This window comes from Hirundo rustica, chromosome 3 (genome assembly GCF_015227805.2).
Source record: "Hirundo rustica isolate bHirRus1 chromosome 3, bHirRus1.pri.v3, whole genome shotgun sequence".
Lineage (NCBI taxonomy): Eukaryota > Metazoa > Chordata > Aves > Passeriformes > Hirundinidae > Hirundo > Hirundo rustica.
Genome location: NC_053452.1, coordinates 12,235,813 through 12,263,530, shown reverse-complemented (window position 1 = coordinate 12,263,530; position 27,718 = coordinate 12,235,813). Strand labels below are relative to the sequence as shown.

Below are 27,718 nucleotides of genomic sequence, written 5' to 3'. Positions count from 1 at the left end.
CGGTTGCTGTGGATAAGATAGAAAGTCCTTTACGGAGCGGGATGGGGATCTGGAAGGTGTCAGGAGAAGCGGGATTGGCTCAATGGATGGAATTCCATTCCCCCTTTTTCCGAGGCCTCCCTGAAGGGCTCGGGCAGAGCAGGAATGGTAGCAGGGTGGAAATATCCAAAGGGTTTGATATCCCCCCCAAAAAAACCCACTCCAGGGTTAAATCCGGATGTTTATTCAGTGGGAAAAATGCCCTTCGGAAGGCAGGAATGGCAGCAGGTGCAAGCTGGGACGGGGAAAATCCAGGAAAGCAGCACCATGTCCCAAAATTCCTGGATTTCTTCGCATTCCAGGAAAAAAAAAATAGTATTTCCAGCTTTTCCCCCTTTCCCCCCCTTTTATGGGATGGGAAAAATCAGAAAATTCCACAGAGCCATCTCTCGAATTTTCTTCTGGAGAAAAAAACCCTGGCAACTCCTCTTCCCAAAATCTCCACCCAAAAATCCTTGGGAATGACCCTGAACTGCTCTTTGCTTCCCAAAACCCATCCCAAAAAGCCAGGGCTCTACTTGGATGTTTCCAGCTGGGCCTAAATACTTGGGAAGGGAGCTCCTGGGGATCTCTGGGAAGCAATTTTCAGGGATATTTCCATGTTGAGCTGGCCAGGATCCAGGGAGAATTCCCAGATCCCACAGAAACTCTAGCTGCCTTTAAAATCCTGTCCCCCACTCATTTTTTGAGTCAAATCCAGTGCCTGGAAGGATTTGGGAATTTTGTAATAATTTTACTGTGAAAACTTTAAACGGGGGAATTTTTTTTGTTTTTGTTTTTGTTTAATTTGGCATTAATTGGGTCAGAAATTTAAATTTATTTTTGTGGATTTGGGATTTAAAAAATACTTTTTAAATATTTCCTGCATGAAAAATCATGGGATTTGGAAAAACTGGATTACTAGGAATGATGTTTTGAAGTAACTTTAAAAAGCAAGAGCATTCCCAATATTCCAGAACATTACTCACCTGCTCCATTTTGCTTTTCCTTCACTTCCAGACCCCTGAAAACTAATCATTCCTGGGAATCTCCAAGCAGATTCCTTGTTCTCTTCCCACTGGGATGTGACTTGAAGCCCAATACCCCGGGAGGAGGAAATTTGGGATCCAGGTGTTGGAGCAGGGACACAACCCCAGCTGAAATCCAAACCCAGGAGGGTCAAAAGTTCATCCAGACCCCAGCAACTCCTGGGTTGTTTTTTTTTTCCTGCTTGGAAAAGGGTGAAGGAAAGGGAAAAAGAAGAAAAGCAGTAGAAATCCAATAAATGCCAGGGTGGGAAGGGAGAGGGGCCGGTGGTGGGAAAAGCAAACAAGATGGGAAAAAGGGAACAGGCGGCACGGAAAGGCCCAGGATGGAAGGTTGGGAGCAGACAGGAGAGAGGCTGGGAAGTGGGAATATGAAGGACTGGAAGTGGGAATATGAGGGTGTGGGAGTGGAAATATGGGGGCGGGAAGTGGGAATATGAGGGAGCAGAAGCAGGAATGTGAGGGGGAGGAAGTGGGAATATGGGGGGTAAGGAAGTGGGAATCTGAGGGACTGGAAGTGGGAATATGAGGGTTGGGAAGTGGGATGAGGTTGATATTCCATGTTCATCCCACTTTACAGGCTGACTTCCTTATTATTTCTCCCCTTCTGCCCTTTTTTTTCAGGAAAAAATCCCCCTGGATACATCCCAAAGCCTCTGCTTTGCCAGGAATCATCCTGGTCCCACAGAAAAAATGGGATCAAACCCACAAAGCCCCTGGAATTTCCCCCTGGATATGGCTGGAGCCAGGATCCAGCTCCCTAAGTGCGCACCATGGGAAGATCCCAAGGAAAACCCTCTGGAGTCACTGGGAATGCAGGGAGTGAGAGGTAGAATTAAAAACTGGATCAGAAGCTGTTTCCCAACAGAACTCCAGCTCCTCATCTCCATGCCACCCATCCCAGCATTCCAAGAATAATTGGGAAAAGCTCTGTGCTTCCTCCTGGAGCCCTTTCCATGCCCCCAACACCTCCCAGGTTTTCGGGATGCATTGCATTCCCGGGATGAGCAGAGCCTTGCCCCGCTCCCAGGATTCCACAGTGTCCATGTGCAATTCCGAGCCTTTATGGCTCCCCCATGGAGCCTTCCTGGTGCCCTTGGAGCTCGATTATCCCAGGAAATAGAGCCTTTATGGACTCCAGCTGGGAAGTGGGACATTAATGAGCCCTCCTTGGCACAGCTCCATATGTTTTCCGCCTTCTCCCGAGATCCCGGTTTTTTATGGTGACATTTATTTCATGGAAATGAGCCTGGGAATGAAGATCCATGGCCCCTTCCTGGAGATTTGCAAGAACCACTTCCCACTGCCTTGGATAAACCTGGAAGGGAGAAGGAAAACACAGCTGAATATTCTCTCTTCCCAACTTGCTGGGAATCCAATAAAATCTGGGATTTTAAAATTTGGGGGGAATTTTTTCCAACTTTTCTCCCATTAAAACACCGCGACTTTTCCAAATCCAAACTCCTGATTCCAAGAAAATTTGCTGTGCAAATGTTGGTGTCTCCAAATGCAAATTTCCTTGGAAATCACCTCCATCTTTTCTCCTTAGCAGGAATTCCACCTCCAGCAATAAATCCTGAGGTGTTAATTCCTTGTTTTTATCTGAAAGGACCTTTCCTTGGATCCCACTGGGCTTGGAATACAATGGACAATCCAGGGGCAAATCCAAGTGGACAAAGGGAATTTGGAGATAAAGGCAAAAGGGAGCCAGGGATGGATGAACTCCCAGGAGGAGAAAACCTGGAGCTGATAAGAATTTTCAGGCTTTTCAGAGCCATTCCAGAGGTGCAGCCAGTGGGATCTGAGAGTTTTCAAGGGGCAAATCCATTGGGAATGGGGGGCATTGGATCTGTCCAGGTTTGAGATCCCTTTGTAGGCTCTGGGAGATATTTGGGATATTTTTGTCTCTTCCACCTGGAAAAACCTTGGAAAAAGGTAAAGGATCAACCTTGGGACGATCCTGGCACAGCAACTCCTTCCCAAATCCTGAATTCCCTATCCCATTTTTCCACCAGTGACCTCAGTTAAACCAGCGCTAGTTCCTCTATTCCAAGCTTTTCCAAGACTTTTGACTTCCCAGAAAAGCAGGAAGTGGAGAAAGGCAGGAATTGGCTGCTCCTTCTGCTGCCCAAAAGGCAGGATAGGGGGGGTGTGGGGCAGGAATTCCATCCAGCTTTAATTTATCCTGGATTTGAGTGTATTCCAGGTCACTGATCACACACCCAGTTGAGATGTGGGGAATAAAGGAATTCTTTCCATCCCTTCATTTGCTTTCTCCCTAATAAATCTTTATCCTGATTCCAACGGGATCACTTCCCTTTTTTTCTCTCCTTCCCAACTGCTTTTTCACAGTGGGCTTGGGAATCTGGCTTTGGCAGGAGTCATCCCTGTCCCACAGGAGAAATGGGATCAAACCCAAAAAAACCCTGGAATTTCCCTATGGATGCTGGGATAAAGCTCTCTTGGTGTCCAAGGACTCTTGGAAGTACTGGAATCACTGGGAACGCAGGAAGGGAGAGGGGGTATTTCCAAGCAGGAAAAGCTGGATCTGCTCCATCTTTCCCAATTCCAAGAGATGTTCCTATCCTAGAGCGGCTCAGCACATCCCAAATCCAAGTTTTCCATCTTTTCCCTCCCTGGGAACCAAAAGCAGTGGATCAATGGGAAATATTCAGACAAGGAGTAAATCCAGGTTGGATGGGGCTTGGAAATGGTGGGAGTTGTCTCTATCCATGGCAGGGAGTGGGAATGAGATCATCCTTAAGGTCTCTTCCCACCCAAACTATTCAGGGAATTTATATAGGAAAAAAAAATCCAAGCTAGGAAAGAAATCAGAGACTAAAATCCTTTATTTGGAGAGGAGGCAAGGGAAGGGTTAAATTCCACTTACTCCAGATCTGTCCCAGGATTTGGCTTTGCCAAACACAGAAATAGAGTGATATTCCAGGATGGTAATCCACACTGGATAATGGGAAGTGCTTGGGATTTTCCTCCTGTTGTGAGGCTTAAATTCATTCTCAGGAATTCTGGCCTCAGTCCCAAAAACTGCTATCCCTAAAATGCCGAGATCCAATAGAAACAACATTCCCAAGGTTAGGAATATTTCCTCTTCAAGAAACGCCCCCAAAAGTTTTCCCGACCAATTTCTGTACTTTTCCCCCCATTTTTTCCACTGGAAAACAAAGTACCAAATACATCCTAACAGTTTTCCCACTTTCCCCAGTCTCCATCCCATTTTCCCTCGTGTTTAATCCATCTCATTTGGATATTTTGCGTCCCAATTTCCCAGTTTTGTCCTTCCCTTCCCAAGCATTTGTTCCAAGGGCATCGCTCACTTCCATCTTTCCCAATTTAATGATATTTATCCATCATCGCCTGGGAGAGGAATTGGCTGGAGCTCAATTTGGCAAAATAAATCAGGATCTCTTCCAGGATAATCCCACGGAACACATGGAATTTAATGTCCCCTTTTAATGTCCCCATCTGCAGCCATTGTCCTTGGGATAAAACCTGGATGCTGCTTTTCAATTCTCCTTGTGGAATTCCATTCTCTGTCCCAACTCTCCTCTTGCTCCACCCACCAGGGCAGGTTGGTTGTTTTTCCTGGATGTTTTGGATGATCCAGCAGCTGGATCAGAGTGATTTTTCCTTAAATCCACTTTGTGCTGAAGTCAGAGAGGCAATGGATCATGGAATTTCAGCATGGATTGAGATGGGAAGCGGCTTGTGGGTCATTCCCCTTCAGCTGTCCCAGGTTGTTCCAAGCCCAGTTCAACTTGGATTTTAACATTTTCAGGGATGGGGCAGCCACAGCTTTTCTGGGAAGACTGTGCCAGGGCCTCCCCACCCTCATAGGGAGGAATTAATTCCCAATATCCCATCTACCCCTGGCAGTGGGAAGCCATTCCCTGTATCCCATCCCTCCATCCCTTATTCCAAAACCACACCCTGTTTGCACCAAAGACTCAGCCCCATCCCAAAAAAACCCCTTGGATGGTGCAGATCAGAATCCTCCTCCATTTGGGGGAGTTTTCCCGGTTTTTGAGGTGCAAATCCACATTTTCTCCATAGGGATAAAACTGTGGGAGGGAGCCAAGCCCTTCCTGCAGCATCCACAGAATTGCTCCATCAGGGATCACCCGGCTCTGCAAGGCTGCAAATCCCTACTTTGGAAAAGCGGGATGCTCCCCTCCTCCTTCCAGCCGGGAGAAGAGGCAGCATTCCCATTCCCCATCCCAGAGCTGCTGTTCATTCCCAAAGCTGCTCCCGGGATTTTTGCACCACTTCTCCCATCTCAAAGTTCGTTTCTGGGACTCGATCCCAATTTTCTGCTGTATGGTCGCTGCTATAGTAGTGAGCCGGGATAAATCTTGGAACCGGGAATAGAAACCCGGCAATTCCTCATGGAAGCAAAGAAAGCCGCTAGAGGGACCTTCAGGCTGAGCCACAGTGAGGTCGCAGCCGGATTCGGTGTGGGGGACATCCCCAAATTCCCCTTTTCCCTCCCCTCCCACTGCTCTAGGGTTATCCCACAACATCCCGCGAGTGCTTGCTTGGGATCTCCCAATTATTCCCAAAAAAAACCCAAAAAAAACAAACAAAGAGGAGCGCGTTTTATTTCCCGGTTTAGTAACTTCCCTCAGCTTTTTCCACGTGAGGAGCCATTGGCGGGGGTTTTCCCTTTTTTTCCACCCCTTTCGTCCTCTCTCCCTGAACACTAAAAGCTAAAAAAAAAAAAAAAAAAAAAAAAAAAAAAAAAAAAAAAAAAAAAAAAAAGGCAGGGGAAAATCTCCCGGCAGGAAAAACGGGAGGCAAACACAGGAGTTAATTTCGGTCGGAATAGCTGCGGCTGTTTGTGGTTGTCCCTGACTCCGGAGCACCTGTGTTTGCTCACGAGCTTTTCCCAATCTGCCACAAAATGCCCGGGATTGTCACATGGGCCTGGAGCTTCCCGGCGCCTTGGGAATGAAAAAGCCGCAGCTTTTAGCGGAGTTAATCATTAATGCGCCGGCCTTTGTCCCGTTCCCGAGGCTGACAGGCCTTTGATATCCCAGATTTGCCAGCGGCGCCCGGAGCCAGGTACTGAGAGGCAGCCTGCCTGGAGCTGGCTTTTTCCTTGGGGTTTGCTTCCCGGGGTGAGCCGTGCACCCCTGTGCCCATCCAGGAGTTTTCCCGCTGCGCATCCGACCTCACTCTTTTATTGGGGTAAAAATCCTTTGGGATATCCTCTTAAGCTTTTGGATTCCTAGAAACTGGGGGGCACCGGGACAGGGATGCAGCTGCTCCTCTCCTGTTTCACTGTCCCTTCCCGAATTTCTGCCTCCCCATTGCTTTTACCAAATTCTTTGCTCAGTGCCTGGTTGATCCAGGGGTGCAGGGAGGGAAAGCTCCAAAATGGCTCCACTTCCTTGGAATTCTCCCATGAAATCATTTTAGAGCAAAATCTCCCCAAAGGAAGGCCTCATTTTTCCAAGGGTTGTGGGAAAGAGGGAGAAGCTCTCCCTGGGCACCAACAATGGCTCCATTTCCTTGGAATTCTCCAATAAAATCATTTTGGAGCAGAAACCCCCCCAAAGGACAGGAGGGTTCCCATAAAACTGCTGGGAATGTGATTTGTGCTCCTGGAGCTCTGAGGCACAGTCAAACTCCAAGGTTCCTGAACTTTTCCTTGACTCCATCAAATCCTGACAGCTCCTCCACTGAGCTGCCAGGACAGGGATGGAGGTGGAGCTGTGCCAGGGACTTCCCAAGGCTGTGTTCCCACATTTATGGCATCCAGGGATAGAAATCCAGCTGGATACCCCCATTTATAGCATCCAGGGATGGAAACCCAGCTGGATTCCCCCCATATTCCCAGCTGGAGAATTTCCATCTCAACTCCCGGTGCAGGTGGAAATCATCCCAAATCCCAAACTGAAGGAGGAATTAAACAATTCCTCGAATTTTTTGCCCCTCCCCCCATTGCTGCCTCTGGAAGCTGGATGGAAAAACTCAGTGGGTCCATGGATTGACATTGGTCCCTCTGGAATGCATGAGGAGGAACTCTTGGAAAATTATCCAGGGATTGTAGCCTCTGGGAAGAGTTTTGAGGCCACTTTTGCCCAAGGAATTCTGCTCCTGGATCCCTCCTGATCCTGGCACACCCCAAAACCACAAAGGAATGTGGGGCTGGCTAGTGATTTTTCAGATCCAAGAGGAAACTCCCTTCAATGTCCAGGAATTGCTCCCAGTGACTCACGGAGATAAAGTTACCAAGGTCACCAAAGGAGCTGGGAAACCTGGAATTCTCCCCCACCAGCTCCCTGCTCAGCTAGGATGTGCCTGGACAAGTTCTGAGCAATCCCTGCAGCTGCAGCATCCCCCGGAACCTTAGGCTGGAATATCCCCGTTTGGGTGGAATTCAAGGATCAGGTCATGAACTGGGAGCAAAACCAGGGCAGAATTCCTAAAATCCAGGGAAACATTGGAGCTTCAAGGCCACACAGAGCTTTGATCCCCTCACCTGTGGGAACACCCAGGGAGGCTCTGCTCTTTTGCAACTCCGACCAAGAATTCCACTTAAAGCACTCCAGAGCCGGAGAGCCAGGATTCCAGCCTTTGGAGAACACGGAACCACCCCCAGGCCAGACTTCCAAGGGCTCTCCAGGCCTTGGAAATGCCTCCGTGTGCACGTCATGGCTGGAATGCTCCAGGAGCTGCAGCTCCTGCACCTCCGGCTTCAATCCCTGGGGATTATTGGCTCCTTGAAACCTTGGAAAAGCAGCCAGGAAGACACAGGGGTTGGGGAGCCAGGCTATGGGAAGCAGAGCCCAAATTCTGGAGCCCACTGCTCCTCCTTTCCACCTGAGAGCAGACCCCAGCTCCCTTGGGATTCCAGCTGGGAAAGGAGGCCAGACCTCTTTGGAGGCCGGAGTTCTCTGGGACTGGCCACCAGGAAGGAGGTAAGCTGGATTTTCCCTCCTTTCTGCCAAATCCCATCACAGTGGAAGTGGGAAGGGGCCACTAGGGGTAGGAAGGAGCCCCTGGATTTCTCCCCACAGCCTCCAGCAGAATGAGGTGTGAAGTCCTTCATCCTGTCCTTATGGAATTATGGGAATATTGCAGCTGGAAAAGACCTCAGAGATCATCAGATCCAACCTTTGTCCCTTTCCCATTTTATCTGAGCACTGAGTGACAATTCCAGCTGTTCCTTGGACACTTCCAGAGATGGGCACTCCACCAGTGTCCCACTCCAAGCCTTTCCATAAAGAAATTCCTGATATCCAGCTGAACTTCCCCTGAGGCCATTCCCTTTTATCACTTGTTTCCTGAGGGAATATCCCAAATCCACCTGGCTACACCCTCCTTCCAGGTGAAGGGTACAGCTTCCCAGTTAAAATTCCCAGAAGGAAGATTTTTCTTTGCTTTCCACAGGCTTTAGCTGGGAGCTGAAAGTGCCTCTGCCCTGGGGCATATCCATGAATTTAACACACAGAACCTGGAGCTGGAGTGTGCTGGAAACAGGAGCGGGGCTGCCCAGGATCATGGATAAATGAGCGTGGGATCAGCTTCCTGGGAGGAAAACTCCAGGGTGCTAAAAGGCTCTTTGATCCAGCAGGGAGAAGATAAATGGGATGAATGGGATAAATAAACGGGACCTGCTGGAAGCACATCCACACTGGGAACACAAATGATTAATTATGGCCTTTTTCAGCCACAGAACTCCAATCCTAGTCCTTAAAAAACTCCGGAGGCTCCGAGGGAAAAGCACATTTTAACACCGGCCTCGGAAACTGCTCTCAGAGTGAGCAATCCAAGCTCATTCCCGAATCCTTGTTTAAATATTTTCCCTGCTCCTTCTCCACCACAGCCCATTTGCCGTATGCATCCCACACCGGAGCCAGGGAGGAAGCGTTCCTGGAAAAATCACAAAGCCACTTTCAGCCGCAGAAATCCCCATCCTGAATCCAAACAGGGAAGCCTCTGTCCCTTGCCAGCCTAGGCTGGGTTTCCGCCCGGAATTAGGTAGGGAAAGGGAAGGGGCCGCTTCTCCAGCTGCGGGGTGGAAATCCTGCTTTTTCCGAGGGGCTCTTTCCAAGCTCTGCACCGACGGGACAGTCAGGACTCCCTGGATGGATGACCACGGAAGGGAATGCTCCGGGGAGAGGGCTGCAAGCATGGAAAATGGGTTTCCATGGAAAAGCCTAGTCACTCTTGTAACAGCTCCATCTGGGAGGGCTGGAAAAGCTCATTCCTGAAGCTGGAATCAGACAGATATTTGCTGGGCTATGGGGTTATTCCAGGCCAGTTATTCCAGGGAAGGGGGGGTGAGGATCTTCAGTTTGCCACTTGGATCACATCCAACCTGCTGAGAATGTCCTGGGAAGCCCCCTCAGGATGAACCCCTCAGCAGCAGGGGATGGATCAGCCCCTTCCTGGTGACATTCCCTGTGACCCGGAGCCACTCCACTGTTAATGGGATAATGAGTGTTCTGTGGGGAAATATGGAATTCCAGGGGATGCTCCAGAGGGCTGGGATGGCCGGGATGTGGCTGCACATCCTATTCTGCACATTCCAGGCATCTCCATTTCATTAATGTGCTGGAAAAACACGTTTGTCCCATGGAGGAGAGGTCAGAAGGAGCCACCAGCACCTCGAGGATTATTTTCCATTGTTAGTCAGGAGCTGGATATTCCCAAGGTTCTCTGTACAAGCAGGAGGGAGCAGAAGGTGAGTGGCACAGAACCTGATTTTTCCCAAGTAAAGCTCCTTCCTGCTCTCATCCTGGCAACTCCAGTGGCAGATGTCCCTGCATCTTGTAGATCCAGAGCTCAATCCTGCCCTCCATGTGCCCCCTCACCATCATCCCACTGGATCCCACAAGAACAGGCTGGGCTCACTCCCAGGATACCAAGGAAGTCGTGGATCATCCCGATGTGTAGCACCAACATTTTCACGGCAGATCCCTTCCAGATGGGATATTCCAGAGGCTTGGATGATGCTGAGCTGGTGTCACCCGGAGGTGACGTTTGGGACCGAGGTCTGGATGTGACCAAGGCATGGATGTGGTTGGATTATGGATGTGACCAAGGCATGGATGTGGTTGAAGTCATGGTCCATCCAGGGTGTTTAAGCACTTCAGCCAGGAGACTTTGTTCAAAAGCCAAGGGAACAGCTCAGAGCCCCTCTGTGGTGGAGAGCTGGGAGCTGGGGACTACGGCTGTGCTCCCTTCCTGCGGGATCGGCCGGCTCCCTGCTCCTGCTGGGCAAACACGGCCGGATGAGATAAGGGCTGTGTGCACAGCTCTCCACCAGCAATTCCAAGCCTGACCTCCCTTCCTAACATCCACCTGCTCCTGACTCCCTCCCTGTGTCCCAGCCACGCTGGCCTCAGCCCCTTCACCCTTCCCGTTCCCCCTGGGAATATTCCATGCTGCTCCCCCTCCCACATTGTACCAGGGAGATGGTGCTGGGCATGCAGCATCCCAAAAAAATGGATGGGGCGTGGGATACCACCCCCAAGCCAAACTTTGGGAAGATGAGAGGGAGGGAGTCAGGATTTTGGGGTTGGAATGATGGAATAAGTCCCACCAACGCAGATCCAGCAGACTGGGAATGGTAAAACCAGGTTTAACATTAATACCAGGATTCCTGGGAGATTAATCCCAGAGATAAGCAGGACAAGTCATAGAGGCTGGAGGGCCCCGTGGCTCAGACAAAGGGATCTGGGAGCGGGAGCAGGGAAAGACAGATGAGTTGTTAAACACTGCCAGCATACCTGGCTGGAGCCATTCCCGGGTCACCGGGAGCAGCAGCCAGTATTTGGGGTGGTGGATCCGACCAATTCCAGTCAACTTCTACCCTCTTCCTTATCTCCAGATCACACGGGGGTGATCTTGGGATTCCAAAGGCACTCCAGGATGTGAGAAACATCCCCGGCTGTCTCAGGGTGTCCAAACTCACCCCACCCAGTGGGGGCTGCCATGACAGGTGCTCCCAGTTTTCCCAGCAGAAGGAATCTGGGAGAGCAGCGGTGTCTCCACATGGGTTTCCCACTTCCAAACATTTTCCACAGGGTCCAAGGAGTGCCGAATTTGGAATTTGCTCCAGCCTCTAAATCAGGGAATTTTCACCCTCCCCAGGTGCTGCACCTCTGACCATGGGATCAATTCTCCCTAAAAACTGGGAAAACTGTGAGATTAAAATTGACTCCGCCAACAACATCCCCAGGCAACCTCTTCCCTGTTTTCCCATCAGGTGAAAGCTGTGCCTGGGGAGAAAATCAGGATAGAACCCATCAGCTTCTCCGCCTCTCTATCGGCTTCTGTACTCTCCATCAAATCCCTTCCCTGCTCTCCATCAAATCCCTTCCCTGCTCCTCCATCAAATTCCTTCCCGGCGTCTCCCAGTGGAGATGAGCCACTAAAGAATGGGATGTCAGGGCCACTCGGCTCTGCTCCATCCATTATCCCACTCCAAAGGTCTCACCTATCCAAGAGCCCCATCCATCCCCATTTCCAGGCGGCCAGGGTGGCCCCTCCCCTCCCAGCCCTTCGAGCCCTCTGCTTTCCATCAGATTTTCCAAGACAATGGATGTCTGGAAGCTCCTTAACTCCTTGGGAAGGGGGGGTTTGTGGACACAGCCCGGGTGCTGGAGGACGGCTCCCGGGAAAAGCTTGCTCCTGGGACACCCCTTCCTTCCCAGAAAAATGGGATCACATCACCCCAGGCTTTTCCCTGCACCTTTTGAGGGAGTTTCCCCTGTGTTTTCCCCCAAACTGGATGCTCCTAAAATCCCTGGGATATCCAGGGGGGTAATTAATGGGATATGTGACTCTGTTTGACATCCCAAGCCGTGATCTGTGATTAGAAATATGAAATCCTCTGCCAGGGCAGCAGGTGGAATTCTGGAAACTTGAGATGAGGCCAGGAGCGGGAGATGCCTTGTGGGAATAATCTCTTCCAGGCAAGACCTTTCTGGGATAACACCAATCCCATCATCTCTTGTGTTTCTGGGGTTTCCTGGGAATGTGTGACCCCCCCACAGGAATTGCCTCTGCACGCCCTGCACCTCAGGCTGGATCCAGGAAGCCCCAGTTGTCCAGGAAACTTAAGATACCAGGAATTCCAAGCAGGATGTCCAAAAATTCCAAGGAAAAGATTTATTATATTTTAAAATATTTTTATTAATATTAGTGTTGATATTCCACTGATATTTTTGTTATTTTTATTATTATTCCCACAATTCCCAAAATTACTTAGGGATTAAAGCTGAACATTCTGAGCACAGACAAAACATGGGTTTGGGCTGGGTTTTATCCCCCCTCAGGTGGGATTTGACTCCCAAAACAGCCACAGATATTGGAAGTGCAAGGGCGGGGAAGAGGGCCCCCAATGAAATGGACATTTCTGAGTCCATCCAGCTGGACCTGGAAAACTTTGGGATGGTGCTGGAATGATCCCTCATTCCAAGGCCTTATCTCGTGGCAGAGAACCGGTGCTGGCAGCACTGCCAGGGGCACTTTATTCTCTTGGAAAGGAAGGCAGCAGAATTCCAATGCCAAATCCATTGTTCCTGGAACAGGAATAACTCCAGGTCCTGCCAGGTTACAGAGCTCCCATTGTTATTCCGGAGCTCAGGATCACCTGGCTTTGAAGTAGCTGAGGCAAGAACGCTCCTTCCTCTCCACTTTGCTGCTTTTATTCCCTGATATTTCCCCGCCCAGTTCCATGATTTAACTTTGCTGGGGATTGAAATGAAAGGAGCTTCAGGGTCACTTCCAACATGAATCATTTCATGGAAGCAGCATGGTGGGAGGCTGGGCAGAACCCCCCAGGACCAGGAATATTGGCTCTGGCTCTGGGGTTTGGATGTTGGAAGGAGCTGGACACAGGTGGGAAGACGCCAATGGGCTCCAGAGGATCCGAGCGCTGTTGGATCCGAAGCAGTGGGATCAGAAGACTGGGAATCTTCATGGGACGTGTGAATGTTGGATCATCTCCAGATGCTTCCTGGCCACCTCTCCCTATGCTCTCTCACCCCTCGAGCCCTTGCATCCCTCAGGAAGGAGCTGCTCCCTTCGGCAGCTCCTTCTCCCGGCTTTGTATCCAATTTAACCGCTGGATTTGAAATGCCAGTGGAGTTAAGAGGAGCTGATTAAAAAGCGGGAGCCTCATCCCAGTTTTTAAACACGGAGTTGCTTGGCTGTATTTACATTAGTGTCAACTTTAATTTAAATCCCGCATAACGATATTTGCTCCCCTAAATTTATTCCCCAGGAACGCCACACAAATTACCCGGCATTGCCGGCACCTTCTCTTTGTCTCCAGCGGAGTGGCTCGGGAATGAGCTCCTGGAAGTGTCATTCCGCCTCTTTAACGTCTCATTAATTAACCCATCCCGCTTTCAGGATGAGGTTGGAGCTGGTGGAGCCCAGAAAAGGAATTCCAGCTGAATCTGCGTTCAAAAGATGAATAGGGAGAGGCTTGGTAAACCTCATCCCTTCCAACTTGGGATTTTCCTTGGGAAATCATGGAATTAAGGAGCCCAACCATGGTAAAGGCATAAAACCCCTTTCCTGAGGGATTTTGGGATGAAGAATCCCAGAAATGGAAATCCACTTGGATTCGCCTTTAAAATGGGAATTGGGATAGGCTTGGAATATCCCTTCCTACTTGTGATATTCTATGGGAATTCATAGAATCAAGGAGACCAGCCCTCTTCCTGAGGGATTTTGGGATGGGCCATCCCAGGAATGCAGTATTCGAGCAAAGAATATCCAGGTGCTCTGGGATTTCAGGGATGTGTGGGATGAGCTCTGGGCAGCCCAGGAACAACAGCAGCCTCCTGCCTTCCAGTCTGACCACCCTGCAGGAAAAATTGGGAAAAGGGGGAGAAAACCCACAAAAAATCCGGTGGTTCCATGGATTTTTGGAACAACAGCGGAGCTCTGAGATTGCAGAATCCAAAACCTTTTTCCTTTTCACTCCTAAAATCCTTTCAAGATTCTTTCCAACAGCCCATGCCTACTCCCAGCTCCCAGAACCAACAGGACAAAAAGTGGGAATGGCAAAGGATGGATCATCCCTGCTGGTCTTGCTCCCAATTCATTTGGAATTCCAGCATTTCCCTACCCGGAGCAAAACAAGGGGTGGCCTGGATTAGAAGCGGGAGAAATGTCCCTGGATTTTTGGGGAATGAAGGCCTGGATGCAGTAGTACCCAGCAAGGATATTCTCAGTATTTCACGTCTGGCTCCTAGATGGATCTCCTCGTAAGGATGACACATATTTAGGATTTTCACATTCCAGGCTTGTTGTGCCCTAAGTCAATATGGAATTCTGCATTTAGCAACTCTGCATCTGCAGCCCAGGCTGGAAATATTCCTTGGAATGTGGCATTCCTGCAGCTTGCTTGGAATGAGGACAGAATTCCTTGCCCAAAAGGGTTTCTTTGCCACAAGAGGTTTTCATTTATCCAAGAGGATTTTCCCTTTATCCAAGAGCTTTTCCTTGCCCAAAAGTGCTTCTTTTGCCTTAAATGTTTCATTGCCCCAAGAGGTTTCCTTTTTCCATGAGTGTTTTCCCCTTATCCAAGAGGTTTCCCTTTCCCTTTATCCAAGAGGGTTTCTTTGCCCTTTCTCCAAGAGTTTCCCTTGCCCCAAAAGGTTTCCCCTGTCCCTGAAACCTTTCCTTGTCCCAAAAGGGTTCCTTGGCCATTCCCAAAGATGCTAACCAGAAGGGTGTGGGATGAACCATCCAGGGGCACATGGGGCCTCATCCCAGAGCCTGGAGCTTGGCTTGGGAATGCCAGCGGAGGCAGCTTTTGCTGGATTCATGGAATCAGGGAAGGGCTGTGCTCTTACCTGGCTGGAGGAAGGGGCTCCACAACAAAAGGGATTCGGGATCCATAGAAAAACCATGGGCCAGAGCCTGGATCTTGGCTTGGGAATGCCAGTGGAGGCAGCTTTTCCTGGATCAGTGGGATAAGGGAATCAGGGAATCAGGGAAGGGCTGCAGCTGTGCCCTTATCTGGCCGGAGGCTGGGGCTCCGCAACAAAAGGGATTGGGGAGCCGGGTGATCCATGGAAAATCCATGGGCCTGGCATTGTGGCCGCCCTTCTGCTGAGCAAATAGTTCAAACTGTTCATTCCCATCTCCCATTCTCTCCCTGGAACGTTGTTTGTGTCCTTGCATTTCATTCCGCAGGAAGATTGCTCCCTGGGCCTATAAGCAAACAGTCCGGAAAAGAGCCAACTATCCCGGCTTTTCCCTGGAGAACTGGCATTTTTATTCCAGCTCCAAGCTGTCAAAGAGCTGGAGAGTTTATGTCCGGATCCTGAATTAATTGCTTTAAGCCGGAGCAGCCTCCAAATGGCCGGGAGATGTTTATTAATAATGGTTCTCCCGTTTTTTTCCAGATTTTTTGTTGTTGTTGTTCCAAGCTGTGCTCTCCCATCCCATGCCCTCCATTAAGTGCCTGGCCCAAGGAAAAGCCACTTACAGGGAATTAGGGAACAGCTCCTGAGGCTTTGGCCGCACGGGAAGCTCCTGGTAGGACTTTGGGGATGCTGGGAAGGAGATGGAGAGGGATCAGCGGGAAAAGGAGTGAGATCCAAATATCCTCGGTAATTAACAAGGAAATTAATGCTGGAAAAAAATTCCAGGTGGTAATTAAATGGATTTGTGTTAAACATAAAATATTTGAAAGCTTTGAAATCCCACTTTAAGGAATGAAGGAATAAAACAATTCCAATGCCACTGGAAAAGGGGGAGCCGGGAGCGCCTTTGTGTAAATTTCCCACTTGACTTTTCATTATCTACCTGCCCCAAATCCATCTGTATGGATGGGATCAACATGGAATGGGAGAGATAAAAGACAGAATAAATGTGCTTTGCATATCCCACCGATAAACCCCCCTCCCCTTTCCCTGGAGCCGCTTTTCCAGGCAGCTGCATTTTCGGGAATAAATCATTTTGCAGAGAGAAGGAGAGGGAAGCGGAGTGGGGCTGCTCAAGTGTTTGCTTGGAATATTGATCCTGTCAAAGGAACGGTGGTTAATGAGTAACCGGGAAAAATATGCCGGATCTGCCTGGGCTCCCTGCTGGAGCATGGATACGGCTCCGGGGCCCCTTTGGATTTGGGAGTGGAGCCTGGGACAGGGTGGAGCAGAGGGAGAAGGGGGACAGGGCCCTGCATCCCACAGGGAGACTCCAAATTCCAGGGTGTTTGGAGTCTCAGGACTTTCTGCATCGCAAATCCTGCTATATCCCAAATCTTGCTGAATCCCAAACGGTGCTGAATCTCAAACCTGCAGTATCCCATGTCCTGCCTTATCCCAAATCCTGCCTTATCCCAAACCCCACCACATCCCAATCCCTGCCATATCCCAAGTCCTTACACTTCCCAAATCTGCTGTATTCCAGACCCTACCACACGCTAAACCCTGCTACATCCCAAATCACACTCCATTCCAAACCCTGCTGCCTTCCAAACCTGCTGCACCCTAAAGACTGATGATCCTAAAGACATCCCAAATCCCGCCCCATTCCAAATGCTGGTGCATCCCAAACCCTACTGATTCCCAGACCTTGCCTTGTTCCAACCCCTCGCTCATTACTGCATATGATCCCATGGAATCAGCCTCTTGCACTCTCCTCATCCCAGCAGGAGCCATTCATGATCCCAAATATCGCCAATTTCAGCTGGATGTAGAATATTCCTGCCTTAAAACCGGCTGAAATTCCCGCCCTATCCATGGGATGATCTGGAGCTTGGAGCAAGCTCCCTGTCCTGTCCAGTTCTCCCTTCTCCCACCCCTCCTCCTTTTCCATGAATCCCAGCACATTGGAGAGCTGCATAATGCTTCTTTTTTTTTTTCCCCTTATGAGGAGAACTCCTGGTGGGATTTATTTTCCCGTTAGGAACAGGATAGGGAAAAGGTTAAGAGGCACTTCAGGAGATCCACCCCATTCCGGGGCTTTTATTCCTGCAGAAAGCCCAGTCCCATTTAGGCAGCTCCCGTCATCCCAAGTGATGAATTCCTTCTCCTCTTTCTCCTCCTTTTCCTTCTCCTCACATCCTTGTGCCAGGAAAAGCAGCCCTGCTCCGGCACCTGCTTCCCACCATATTTATTCCTTGGACTATCTTTCCACGTGGAAATTTATCCCAGTCAAGCAGCGGATTTTTGTCTTTCCTTATGGAAAAAGTCCTTTCTGGTCTTCTTCCTTCTTCCCCTAAAAATCCATGCTGGGAATTTATGGGGAAGAGGGTGTGGAAGGAGAGGAAACAAAGGGAAAAGCAGGGATGAGCTGGTGACCTCCCAAACCAGAGATTTCCTCTGGATGGTCCCAAAAAACCAACTCTGCCATTGGCTTGACATCTGCAGGGATTATATTGGTTTGGGAATGATGGCTCCAATTGGACCCAGGGGGACAGAAGCTCCTGGAAAAGCCCCTTTGGACAAAATTCCCACCTTCTGTCTCCTTTTTCCACTCAGGGATGCTGGATTTGTTCCCCGCCCCCCCCCCCCCCCCCCCTTTCCCCACTGCCAGGAGTGATTCCAAAATGGATTCGTGCATCCGAACTCCAGTCCTTTCCCTGTTTTCCTCCCAATGTGGATTCTGGAGCTCCAAGGTGGGGCATTTCAGGAAAGCTTTGGAAGGGGTTTAATCCTCACTCACTTTCATGGGATTTTTCCTGCCAGATTTCTTCCTTCTCTCCAAAGCCTTTCCTGTGCTCACCCTCAGGAAATCCCCCCGTACATCCCTCAAATTTCTGGGAAACTCAGCATTCCCAGGGTGCTGATGTGATTTTCCCACTCTTTCCATGAGGGCCAGCAACATCCATATCCTGGGTGGGATCCATATCCAAGCCATGTCCCCATTCCTGTCAGGAATTACTGGAGCGTGACCCAGGTATCGCTGCCAAGGACAGACACAAAGAGGCAATTGGAGATGGGAATCTTGGCCTTTAATAGGGATGAGGACATGGATGAATCCCGATTTATCCCAACTCCCGCTGCCACCGACTCTGTATCCATTAGCTGAATAAATAAAGGAGAGGGAAGAGAGAGCGGGAGCAGGGAGCACAGAGCAGGGATAAGCAAAGCATTCCAAGGGCTCCCAAATCCCTCAGTATTGCTGCCTTGGGAAGCGGGATGGGAATCAAATCCCCACCTTTCCATTCCAGCTGTTTTCCAACAGGGATAAGAGCATTCCTTGTAATGCTGGTGGGAGGAAAACCCTGTGGAAAAGTGCTCCTTCCCAAGGGAGAGCTCCTTGCCTAGCCTTCCCCGGGATCCAGATGCAGGAATCACTGGAGTGTCAGGAATTTCCATTTGGTGGGTGCCAAAGCACAGCCTCATCCCAGATGATCCCTGCCTTTCCCACATTTTCCTTGGAAAAGGGCTCCGTGGTCTGGGGGAGGCGGGGAGGGTGGAGTGGGAATGAGGTGGGATGTGAGCAGGGGGAGCTGCTGAAACGGGGGTGCGAAAAGGAGAGAAAGGGGGAAAGGAATGAAAGGATAAGGGGGGGGGAAAGAGGGAAATGGGGGGGGAAGGGAAAGGAAAAAAGAAAGGGAAAAGGGGAATGGAAACTCTTTCCCTTTCCCCATTCCTTTCCCTTCCTCCTGTCCTCCTTTCCCTCCCCCGTTCCCTTCCCTTCCCTTCCCTTCCACTTCCCTTCCGCTTCCTTCCCTTCCGTCCCTTCACCGTCCCGTGCCCTCTTCCCTTCCCTTCCCTTCCTTCCTTCACCTTCCCTTCCCTTCCCGTCCCCTTCCCTTCCCTTCCCTTCCACTTCCCTGCCAGCTTCCCTTACCCTTCCTGCCCTTCCTTCCCTTCCCTTCCCTTCCCTTCTTCACATGTCCCAGTCTTCTCACATCCATCTGGAGCATTCCTAGCCCCCGTTCACCCCTGCATGCCGTCTCCATCTCATTCCCGGGTTTTAAACACGTTCTCTTTTTTCTTTCCCTGTTTTCCTCCCCCCCTCCCCCCCGCCCCCCCTTATTTTTTTTCCTTTCTTTTCCCTGGAATTCCACTTCCAGCTGTCCCTGCAAATAGAACAGAGTGGGGGGAGCATCCATCCCTCCATCCATCCCTGCATCCTTCCCCGCATCACTTCATCCATCTTTTCCCCAAAACATCCCCGTCCAGTGCTCGGGGCAGCTTTTCCCGTTCTCCCATTCCTTCTTCCCGGTTCTGTCCCGCTAGGATCCATCTCTGCGGGGGGCCCCCGCCGTCTGGAGCCGATCCTGGATTTTCCCAGGGTTCCACAGTCTGTGGACACCCCGGAACAGGAGTGCTCCTTTCAGAATATTTCAGAAACAAACAAAAAAACCCAACCAAATTTGGGGGGGGGGGGGGGTGTCCACGTTTTTCCCCCTTTCTCCCCTTTTTTTTTTCTGTGCATATGTTTTGTTTCCTTTGATTTTTCTTCTTTTTTTCCTTTTTGAATTTTTCTTTTCCTTTTCTCATTTTTTTTATCCTTTCCCCCTTATTTTCTTTTTCATTTTCCTTTTCATTATGTCTGTTCCCCTATTTTTCTTTTCCTTTTTATATTTTCTTTTATTTTTCTCTTTTCACCCCTTTTTGATTTTTTTTGTTTGTTTTATTTTGCTTCCTTTTATTGCCTTTTATCGCCTTTTATTGCCTTTTATTTACTTTAATTAATTTATTTTCTTTTATTCCAGGAAACCCAGCCGCTCCCAAATTCACCTCTCCCACCTTTCCTTGGCTCCAGCGGGTCCGATATGGAAACACACACACCCCAAACAAACAAACAAACAAAACAAAAAACCCACCAAACTAAAAAAAAAACAAACAAAAAAAAAAAAAAAAAGGCAAACAAAACCAAGGGGGAAAACAAAAAAAACCCCACAAACCCACCAGCTCCTTTTGCTCTTCCCGCATCCAGCGGCTCCGCAATCCCGGATTTAACATTCCCAGAAATCCGGAGCCGGCGGATTCTCCGCTACCCTTCGCAATATTTCCTCTCCTGTTCCCGGGCACTGGGAATAAACTTCCAACCTTTTTTCCCTCCTCCTTCCCTTTTCCAGCCTCTTCCCTACCTGTTTTTTGTGGGGTCTTGAATTAATCGAAGCGGATTTAGGGCAATTTCTGGGAGAAATAGTGGGAATTGCCTTGAGCCTGAGCGGAATTACAGCTTGGAAAAGAAGGCTCCATCAGTTTCCCGGGCGACGGGATAAGCCCTACTTGGGTGTTCCAGCTCTTTTTAGCCCCACTAATAATTAGTCCCATCTCAGCCCCGAGCTGTCCTGTTTTGTTTTGGTTTTTTTTTTTTCCTTGGGATCATCCAGAAACGCGCTGGGTGCTGCGGGCAGGGAAGGCAGGGCCGGCTCTTCCAGCGTTATCCCGGAGGAAAGGGTTGGGGGGGGAATTTGGGATCCCACCGGGGCTTCCCCGTCCTCTGTGCTTTGATGTCCTTGGAGCCATCCCCGAATGTCATTAAGGGCCGGGATAATTAAAAGAAAAAAAAGAAAATTAGAAAAGTCGCTTTCCCTGGAGGGAGAAGTAATGGAAAAATAAAACTGTGGATAACGGGAGGGAAGAGAAGCGGCTGGAGTGGGGCTGATTTGGGAACTCAGGCCCTGCCCGGTCGGGCTCGGCATTCCCCAGCCACATCCCAGAAAAAAAACCCCAGGAACTGACGGGAAAAGCTAGCGGGGCCACAGAGATCCCGGCGGTTGCGGGGAGCTGGGAATGCTTGGGAAAAGAGGGAAAAGCAGCCGGGAGTGGCAGGGAATGCGGCGGGATGGGCGCTGCCCTCCGCGGGGGGGACAGCCGGGCACGGAGGGCTAATTGGAGCTGTCAGAGTTAATTAGCGAGAGCTCATTAGCGATGTCACCTGTCCCGGTGAGGGGACGCGGACGGGGACAGGGACACGGAGAGGGACACGGGGACACGGCCACCCCCTCCAAGCCGTAACCTCCCCTCGTGTCCCCTAACCTCGGGAAGGGCCGCTGAAATTCCCGGTTTTCCCAGCAAACACGCCCGCGGGAATGTTTGGATCCCATATTTTTTGGCCCACTCGGGTGCAGAAAAGCGGGAGCCGCGGGAATGCCATCGGGAGCCGCGCTTCCTGGGAGAAACCCCCTCCGGGAACAAAAGATCGGGAGGAAAAATAGGGGGAAAGGGAAAAAAATCCTCTAAAATTCAAATGGAACTCTCAAATTTCAGGGAAGCTCGGGAATTTGGGAAGGAGCAGGAAGAGGGAGGGAGCCGGGCCCGCACGCCCCGTCCCTGTCCCACGGTTTGGGGCTCAACCGGGCAGAATCGGAGCCTCGAGGTGGTTCCCACCCCCCAAAACTCCTCCTGTGCTCCGAGACCGGGAAATGACATCCCAAAAAAACCGCACGGGCTCGGCGTATCCCTGAATCCATCCCGACTGCATCCCTGAATCCGTCCCGAATCCATCCTGAATCCATCCCCCCGCGGCCTCCGCGCCGCTTCCCTCGGCCCCGGCGGTTCTGGGGCGAGCCGAGGGGCAGAAGGCTGAGGAAGAAGGGCTGGGAGTGCAGCGGGAAGCGGGAAGGGAAGGGCAGGAAAAGCAGGAGAAGGAGCGGCGGGTGTCCCCTACCTGCGCCCCGGCCGCCGGCCCGGCTGTGCGGGAGCTGGGAGCATCCCGGCATTTATTGGAGCTCCAACTGTGCCACTGTTGACTTTAGCACAAAGCAAAGATTTCGCCGGGCGCCCGTTTAAAAATGAATATTTTACCAAGATATCGATCAGCTTTATAAAATTCACTTCCAGCGCCGCGGCTCCGAACGGCGCGGGGGGGGGCGCAGGAAAGGGGCCGCAATATAAGATCTGTGTAAATTTGCTGAACTCTGACGTGGTGGGGAAAGTTTACCCTCCTGGAATTTGGAGCTCCAGCCACCACCACCACCCCCCCCTCCCCGGCCCCCGCTCCTCTCCCATTTTTTTTCTTTTTTTTATCCCACACTACTTTTTTTTTTTTTTTTTTTTTTTTTACTGACTTTGTTTATTCACAGCTCACGGTTGCTTAACCAGGCAGGAGCAGAATGCGCTCGCTACGAGGTTGGGATTGTGTGGAGAGAGGGGAAAATGCCAAGGGGAGGAGAGAAAGGGAAGAAATAACGCCCAGCCGGGGGATTTTCGGGTTATTTCCCTTTTTTGGGGGGGTTGTTTCTGACTCAGATCGTGAAAGGGGGCTGAGGAAGGAGGATGGAAAATGGGGGGAAAAAAGTGGGGAGAAAAGTGGGGAAGGAAGAGGGAGGGGAAACAGGGAGAATAAATGAAAGTGGGGAGGAAAGATGGAGGAAAAGGGAGAGAGAAGAAAGAAAGAAAAGGAGGGGAGAAAAAAAGGGAAGAAAAAGAGGGAGAAGGAATTAAATTGGGGAAGAAAGAGGGAGGGAAATGAGTGAGAAGAAAGAAAGGAGGAAAAAAGGGAGGGAGAAAAAAGGAGGGAGAAGAAATGAAAGTGAGGAGGAAAAAAGGGAGTGAAAACAGGCAGCAGAAAGAAAAGGAAGGGAAGAAAGGAAGGAGAAAAAACTGGAACTGGGAAGGAGAAAAAACTGGAACTGGGAAGGAAAAGAGAGAAGGAAAAGGAGAGAGAAAAAATCAAAGTGGGGAGAAAGGAGGGAGAAGAAAGAAAAGGGAAAGTAGAAAGGAGAGAGAAAAATAAAAGGATGGAGAAAAGGTAGAGGGGGAATAAAAAGGGGAGAAAAATAAAAGGAGAAAATAAGAGAGAGGATAAAAGGTGGAGGAAAATAAAAGGAAGGAGGGGGAAAAGAGGGAGGAAAGTAAAAGGGGGAGAAGAAATGAAGAGGAAATAGGGAGAGAATGAAAAGGAGGAGAGGCAAATTAAAGGGGCGAGGAAAAAATGAAAGGAGAAAAAGTAAAACAGGAGAAAAATGCAAGGGGCGAGTGAAAAAGAAAGGGGGAAAGGGGGAGAGAAAACAAAAGGAGAGAAAAAACAAAAGGGGGAGAAGCATTAAAGAGGGGGAAAGAAGAAAAAAAGGGGGGAGAAGGAAGAAAAAGGCGAAAGCTCTGCAGAGGGAGCGAGATGCGAGCGGGACGCGCGCGGGGCCGAGCCCGAGGCCGGGAGCGGGAGCGGGAGCGGGGGCGGGTGTCCTTGTCCCCAAAGCGGCGACACCCCCGCGCCCGTGCCCGCTGGCCGCGGGAGCCTTTTATGTGCTAATGCCACCCATTGCACGCCCCGCTTGCCATCGTGTGTGTCCTTGGAGAGATCCCGACGCATTTCAGCCCCGTTTTGTTTTTTGGGAAGGTTCTTTTTTTCCCCTTCTCCTCTTTCCCCCCACCCCGCCCCTCCCCGCTCGTTCCCTTTCTCGCCTTTTCTCTCGCCGCGGACAATGCGGAATTTTAAGAAGGATTTGGATGTTAACTTGGGAAAGCAACATCGCGGCGTGGCCGGCGCCGCGTGGGAAAAACAACAAGTGGTTGGGAAGAGGAGGAAAAGGGAATGGAAGGAGAGGACCCAGGACGTGTTGAAAATAAAAACCTCTGCGCCTTTTCCACCGCTCGCGGAAAAACCGGGATGCTGTCCCGGGAAAGGCAGGGATGCGCTGCCTCTGCGCGTCCTAAATCCACCCTTCCCCCCTCCCCGGTTAACGCAGCCGGGATGATTTTTCCAGGATCGCGGGGCTTTGAGAAAGGGGTCCCTGCTTCCCACCTTGCGGAGGGATGCGGATTTTCCCCCGTCGCGGTGTCGGGGTGGGTGTCCTGGAAGGGATGGAGGGGTTCCAGAAGGGATAGAAGGATGGCGGCAGAGACATAGGAGATTCCAGCGGGGGATGGAAGGATCCAAGCCGGGGTTGGAGGGATCCCGGCGGGGGATGGAGGGATCCCAGCCGGGGATGGAGCAGTCCCAGCCGGGTTGGGAGCAGTCGCAGCCGGGGCCGGCTCGCTCGCGGAGATCCTGGGAATGCCGACAGGGACAGCGGCGATGCCAGCCGGGAGCGGCGGGGGTCCCGTCGGGCGGCGGCGGAACAGAGATGCAGGGGGAAAAGCACCGCCAATACGACTTTAATCGAGTTCTGCGGCAGCTGCGGCCGCCCGCTACCAGAATACACAGCTCGAAGCCATAAATAAAGCATACAGAAACGATAAATTAATCAGATCCAAGTAGTTTACTCTCCCGGGAACATCAAGCGTTTGCTTCAATTACAACGATCTATCCTGCCTTTTCTTTTTTTTTTTTTTTTTAATTTTTTTTTCGCATTTTTCTCTTTTTTTTTTTTTCTTCTTTCCCCAGTTTTCTTTTCTCCTTTTTAAATTTTTTTTTATTTTATTTTTTTTTTTTTTACAACATTACAAGACTTTTGGTCCTCGGTTTCCAAACTAGGAATATTCACAAGGAAGAAGGGGTTGGTTCTGCCTCGAGTGGGGTTTATTTTTCGCCCCCCTCACTTGCACACAAAAAAATAGATATATTTAGACCTCGTGGCGACGACGACAATGAAAAAAATCAAAACAAGCCCCGGAGAACACCTCCGTGCCCACCCTGCCAAACCAAACCACCCCACACGGAGACCCCCTCCCGGGTGGATTTGGGAAGGGGCCACACGGCTGCAGATTTCCGAATGGATCCGAACATCTGGAGCCAACAGAAAAAAAAGTAGATATATATAGATATATATATATATGGATATGTACCGTGCTCAGAGTCCACTGCGAGGGGTATTTGGGGGGGGGGGGGCGGAGAAGGGTTTCCCCCTTTTTCCAGGAGCGTTTTCTCTCTTAGGAGGAGTTCATGATGGGCCGGGAATACACGCCTTGGTAGTAGGAAGTCTCTCCGGCCAAAGGTGAGGCCTCCAGGGCGCTTTTGTTCGTTACGGGGGCCATGGCCAGGCCTGCAGGCACGGGCGAGGCGTAGCCCGAGTAGTGCATCACCTGCTCGTAGGCCTTCAGGTCCATTTTGTGCGGGTGGTGGTGCTGGTGGTGCGGGTGGTGGTGCTGCTGCTCCGAGGAGGACATCAGGTTGTTGATGGAGAACGGGTGGTTGAAGGCGTAGTGGTGCTCGGGCTTGAGGTGGCCCTCATGGGCCAGCCCGGCGTGTGGCGGGGCCAGCAGGTGCTGGCCGGGCGAGGCCGAGGGCTCGCCGGGGCTCAGCCCTTTGAGGTCGGCCAGGGCGCGCTTGTGGTCCTGGCACGGCGAGGAGCTGGCCGGGGACTCGGCACCGGCAGAGCCGTCGGAGCCCCCCGAGGAGCTGCCCTCGCCTAGGGGTTGGTTGGGAGCTTGGCCCGAGCCTTTCTTGCTGCCGCCGCCGCCGCCACCGCCGGTGCCGTCCTTGGCCGCCAGCTGCTTCTCGCACTTGAAGCGCTTCTGGCGGCGCAGGTAGCAGCCGTTCTCGAACATGTTCCCCGAGTCCGGGTGCAGCGTCCAGAAGGAGCCCTTGCCCGGCTTGTCCGGAGAGCGCGGCACCTTGAGGAAGCAGTCGTTGAAGGACAGCGAGTGGCGGATGCTGTTCTGCCAGCGCTGCTGGTTCTGGCGGTAGAAGGGGAACAGGTCCATGATCCACTGGTAGATCTCGCTGAGGGTCAGCATCTTGTTGGGGGACTGCTGGATGGCCATGGTGATGAGGGAGATGTAGGAGTAGGGCGGCTTGGCGTGCGTGTAGCTGCGCCGGTAGGTCTTGGGGTCGCGCGAGCGGTTCAGGTTGGACTGGCCGTAGATGGGGCTCATGGAGTTCATGTTGGAGTAGGGCGCCAGGGCATTCATGGAGCCCGCCTGGCCGCCCATGGGGCTCATGCTGGGGCTCAGGTGAGCGCCCATGCCCGGCACGCCGGCCGAGCCCATGGCCGACATGGCCCCCGCGCCCGGGGACATGCCCGTCAGCGAGGGGCTCATGCCCGTGTTGGCATAGGACATGTTCATGGAGGTGGCCGCCGCTGTCATGTTGGCCGTGCTGCTCATGGCCGACATGGTCATGTAGGTGTTCATGCTGTTCATGCCCAGCCCCGCGTTCATGTTGCTCACCGAGGAGTAGCCCTGCGGGGACAAGCGACACAGGGCACGGGGATGGCGTGGGGGGGAGCCCCAGCCCAGCCCAGCTCGGAGCCGGAGGCACCGCACCCGCGGCGCCTCCACGGAGGGCACGGGAAGAAAGGGTTAAATCCCGGCGCGGGGTGGCGGTGGTGGTTGGGGGGGGGGGGGGGGGGGGGGGGGAGGGTTGTTTTTCTTCCTAATGAAACCCAAATATATTTTGGGATCTATATTAAAAAAGACGCGGTGGCAGCAGGAGCGGCGGAGCCGTCCCGGGAAGCGGAGTTGCAGGAAGGAAAAGGGACATCCCTGCCCGGAGAGAGAAAAATACCTGGAGGGGTGAAGGGAAAAACAGGGAAGAGTCGCCCACACTCGCACCCGCACCTCGGGACCCCCGCCCGCAGCGCCGAGCCAGTGCCAAAGTTAATCCCTTCCGGGGGCCGGGACACCCGGGGGTTTTGGGGGGCCCCGGATTCGCCCTTACCTCGGGCTCCCCGTAGTAGTTGCTCCAGTCCGTGTGCTCATGGCCTTCCATTTTCACCGCTCCCAGCATACTGGAAGTGGAGTGCATGGTAGTTTAAAATTTAACAGCTACAACAAACGACGGCGGAGAGCGACCCAAAAAAAAAAAAAAAAAAAAAAAAAAAAAAAAAAAAAAAAAAAGGAGAGGGAGAAAAAAAAAAAAAGTCCCCAACCCTCCCTCCCCTCCGCCGGAGCCTCTGGAGGAGGAGGAAGAGGAGGGAGGGAGGAAGGGGGGGATGGAGCGGCGCTGGGGCTGGGGTGGGTTTGTTCCGCCGCCGCTCCTTGGGTGGGTTTTCGCAGCGCTCCGCGGCGACGAGGCGCCCGGAGGCGATGGAGGAGCCAGAGGAGGAGGAGGAGGGAGGAGGGAGGAAGAAGAGGAGGAGGAGGAGGACAAGTGCTGCAGTGACGTGGGTGCCCCAGTGATATAGCACGGAGCGGCCGGGCGAGCCTCCAATCCCCAGGTCCTCGGCTGCCCATTTGAATAATCAGCTCACACCTAGGCGGGAGCGGCTCCTCCGCGGCCCCGCGCACCTCTGCGCGCCTCCGCCACTGCCCCGCGCCGGGGGACATCGCTGCCACCCATCCCGCTCCCGGGGGACACCACTGCCGCCCATCCCGCTCCGGGAGGACATCGTTCCCACCCCATCCTGCCCCCCGGGGACACCATTCCCACCCCGCTCCCCGGACAGCCCCGACGGCAGCGGCTCCCCCGCAGCATTCCCGCTGGGAGCAACCCCTCTGGAGCAGCTGAGAGTCCCCCCGAAGTCCCCGGTCCCCTCCCCACGCACCTTTTCTCCGCCGGCGAAAGGGCCCCGGGGCTCTGCCTCCCCGGCAGGTCGGGACGCGGCTCTTCCCGGCAGGAAAACCGGGGCTGAACGGAGCAGGGAGAGCAGGGAAAGGGGCGGGCAGCGGCGGCGGGGCGGCGGGGGCCGGCCCTCTGCGGATCGCGGTGCGGGGTCCCGCTGCGGGTCTCGGTGCGGATCCCGGTGCGGATCCCGGTGCGCTCCGTCGGGGCAGCGCCGTTGCCGCTGCCAGAGCGCCTGGGAGCGGGGAAAAGCAGGAAAGGAGGGAGAGAGGGAAAGAGGAAGGAAGGAAGGAAGAAAGGACAGACGGGTGACCAAAATAACCCCCCCGCGGGTCTAAATCCCTCCACCACCACCCCCTCTCCCC

At 52.0% G+C, this 27,718-nt stretch overlaps 1 protein-coding gene across 2 annotated transcripts; it reads right to left on the bottom strand.

The window, feature by feature from the left end:
• Positions 1-24,702: 24,702 nt before the first annotated feature.
• FOXA2 (forkhead box A2) lies at positions 24,703-27,367 on the bottom strand. 2 transcript variants are annotated; one of them, XM_040059577.2, is made up of 3 exons: positions 27,337-27,367; positions 26,511-26,580; positions 24,703-26,032 (listed from the first exon to the last, which is right to left on the bottom strand). In XM_040059577.2, the coding sequence occupies exons 2-3, from the start codon at positions 26,577-26,579 to the stop codon at positions 24,782-24,784; spliced, it is 1,320 nt and encodes a 439-aa protein (XP_039915511.1). In that variant the 5' UTR covers position 26,580; positions 27,337-27,367; the 3' UTR covers positions 24,703-24,781. The 2 variants fall into 2 exon arrangements, with proteins under 2 accessions (XP_039915511.1, XP_039915509.1); XM_040059575.1 differs by lacking the exon at positions 27,337-27,367 and having other exon boundaries at positions 26,511-26,638.
• Between the last annotated feature and the right edge of the window lie 351 nt (positions 27,368-27,718).

Excerpts from the sequence above, each read along its gene's own strand:
- FOXA2 (XM_040059575.1), bottom strand. The coding sequence starts at position 26,597 with ATGCACTCCACTTCCAGTATGCTGGGAGCGGTGAAAATGGAAGGCCAT. Across the intron at positions 26,033-26,510 it reads ACTACTACGGGGAGCCCGAG|GGCTACTCCTCGGTGAGCAA; the intron begins GTAAGGGCGAAT and ends TTGTCCCCGCAG.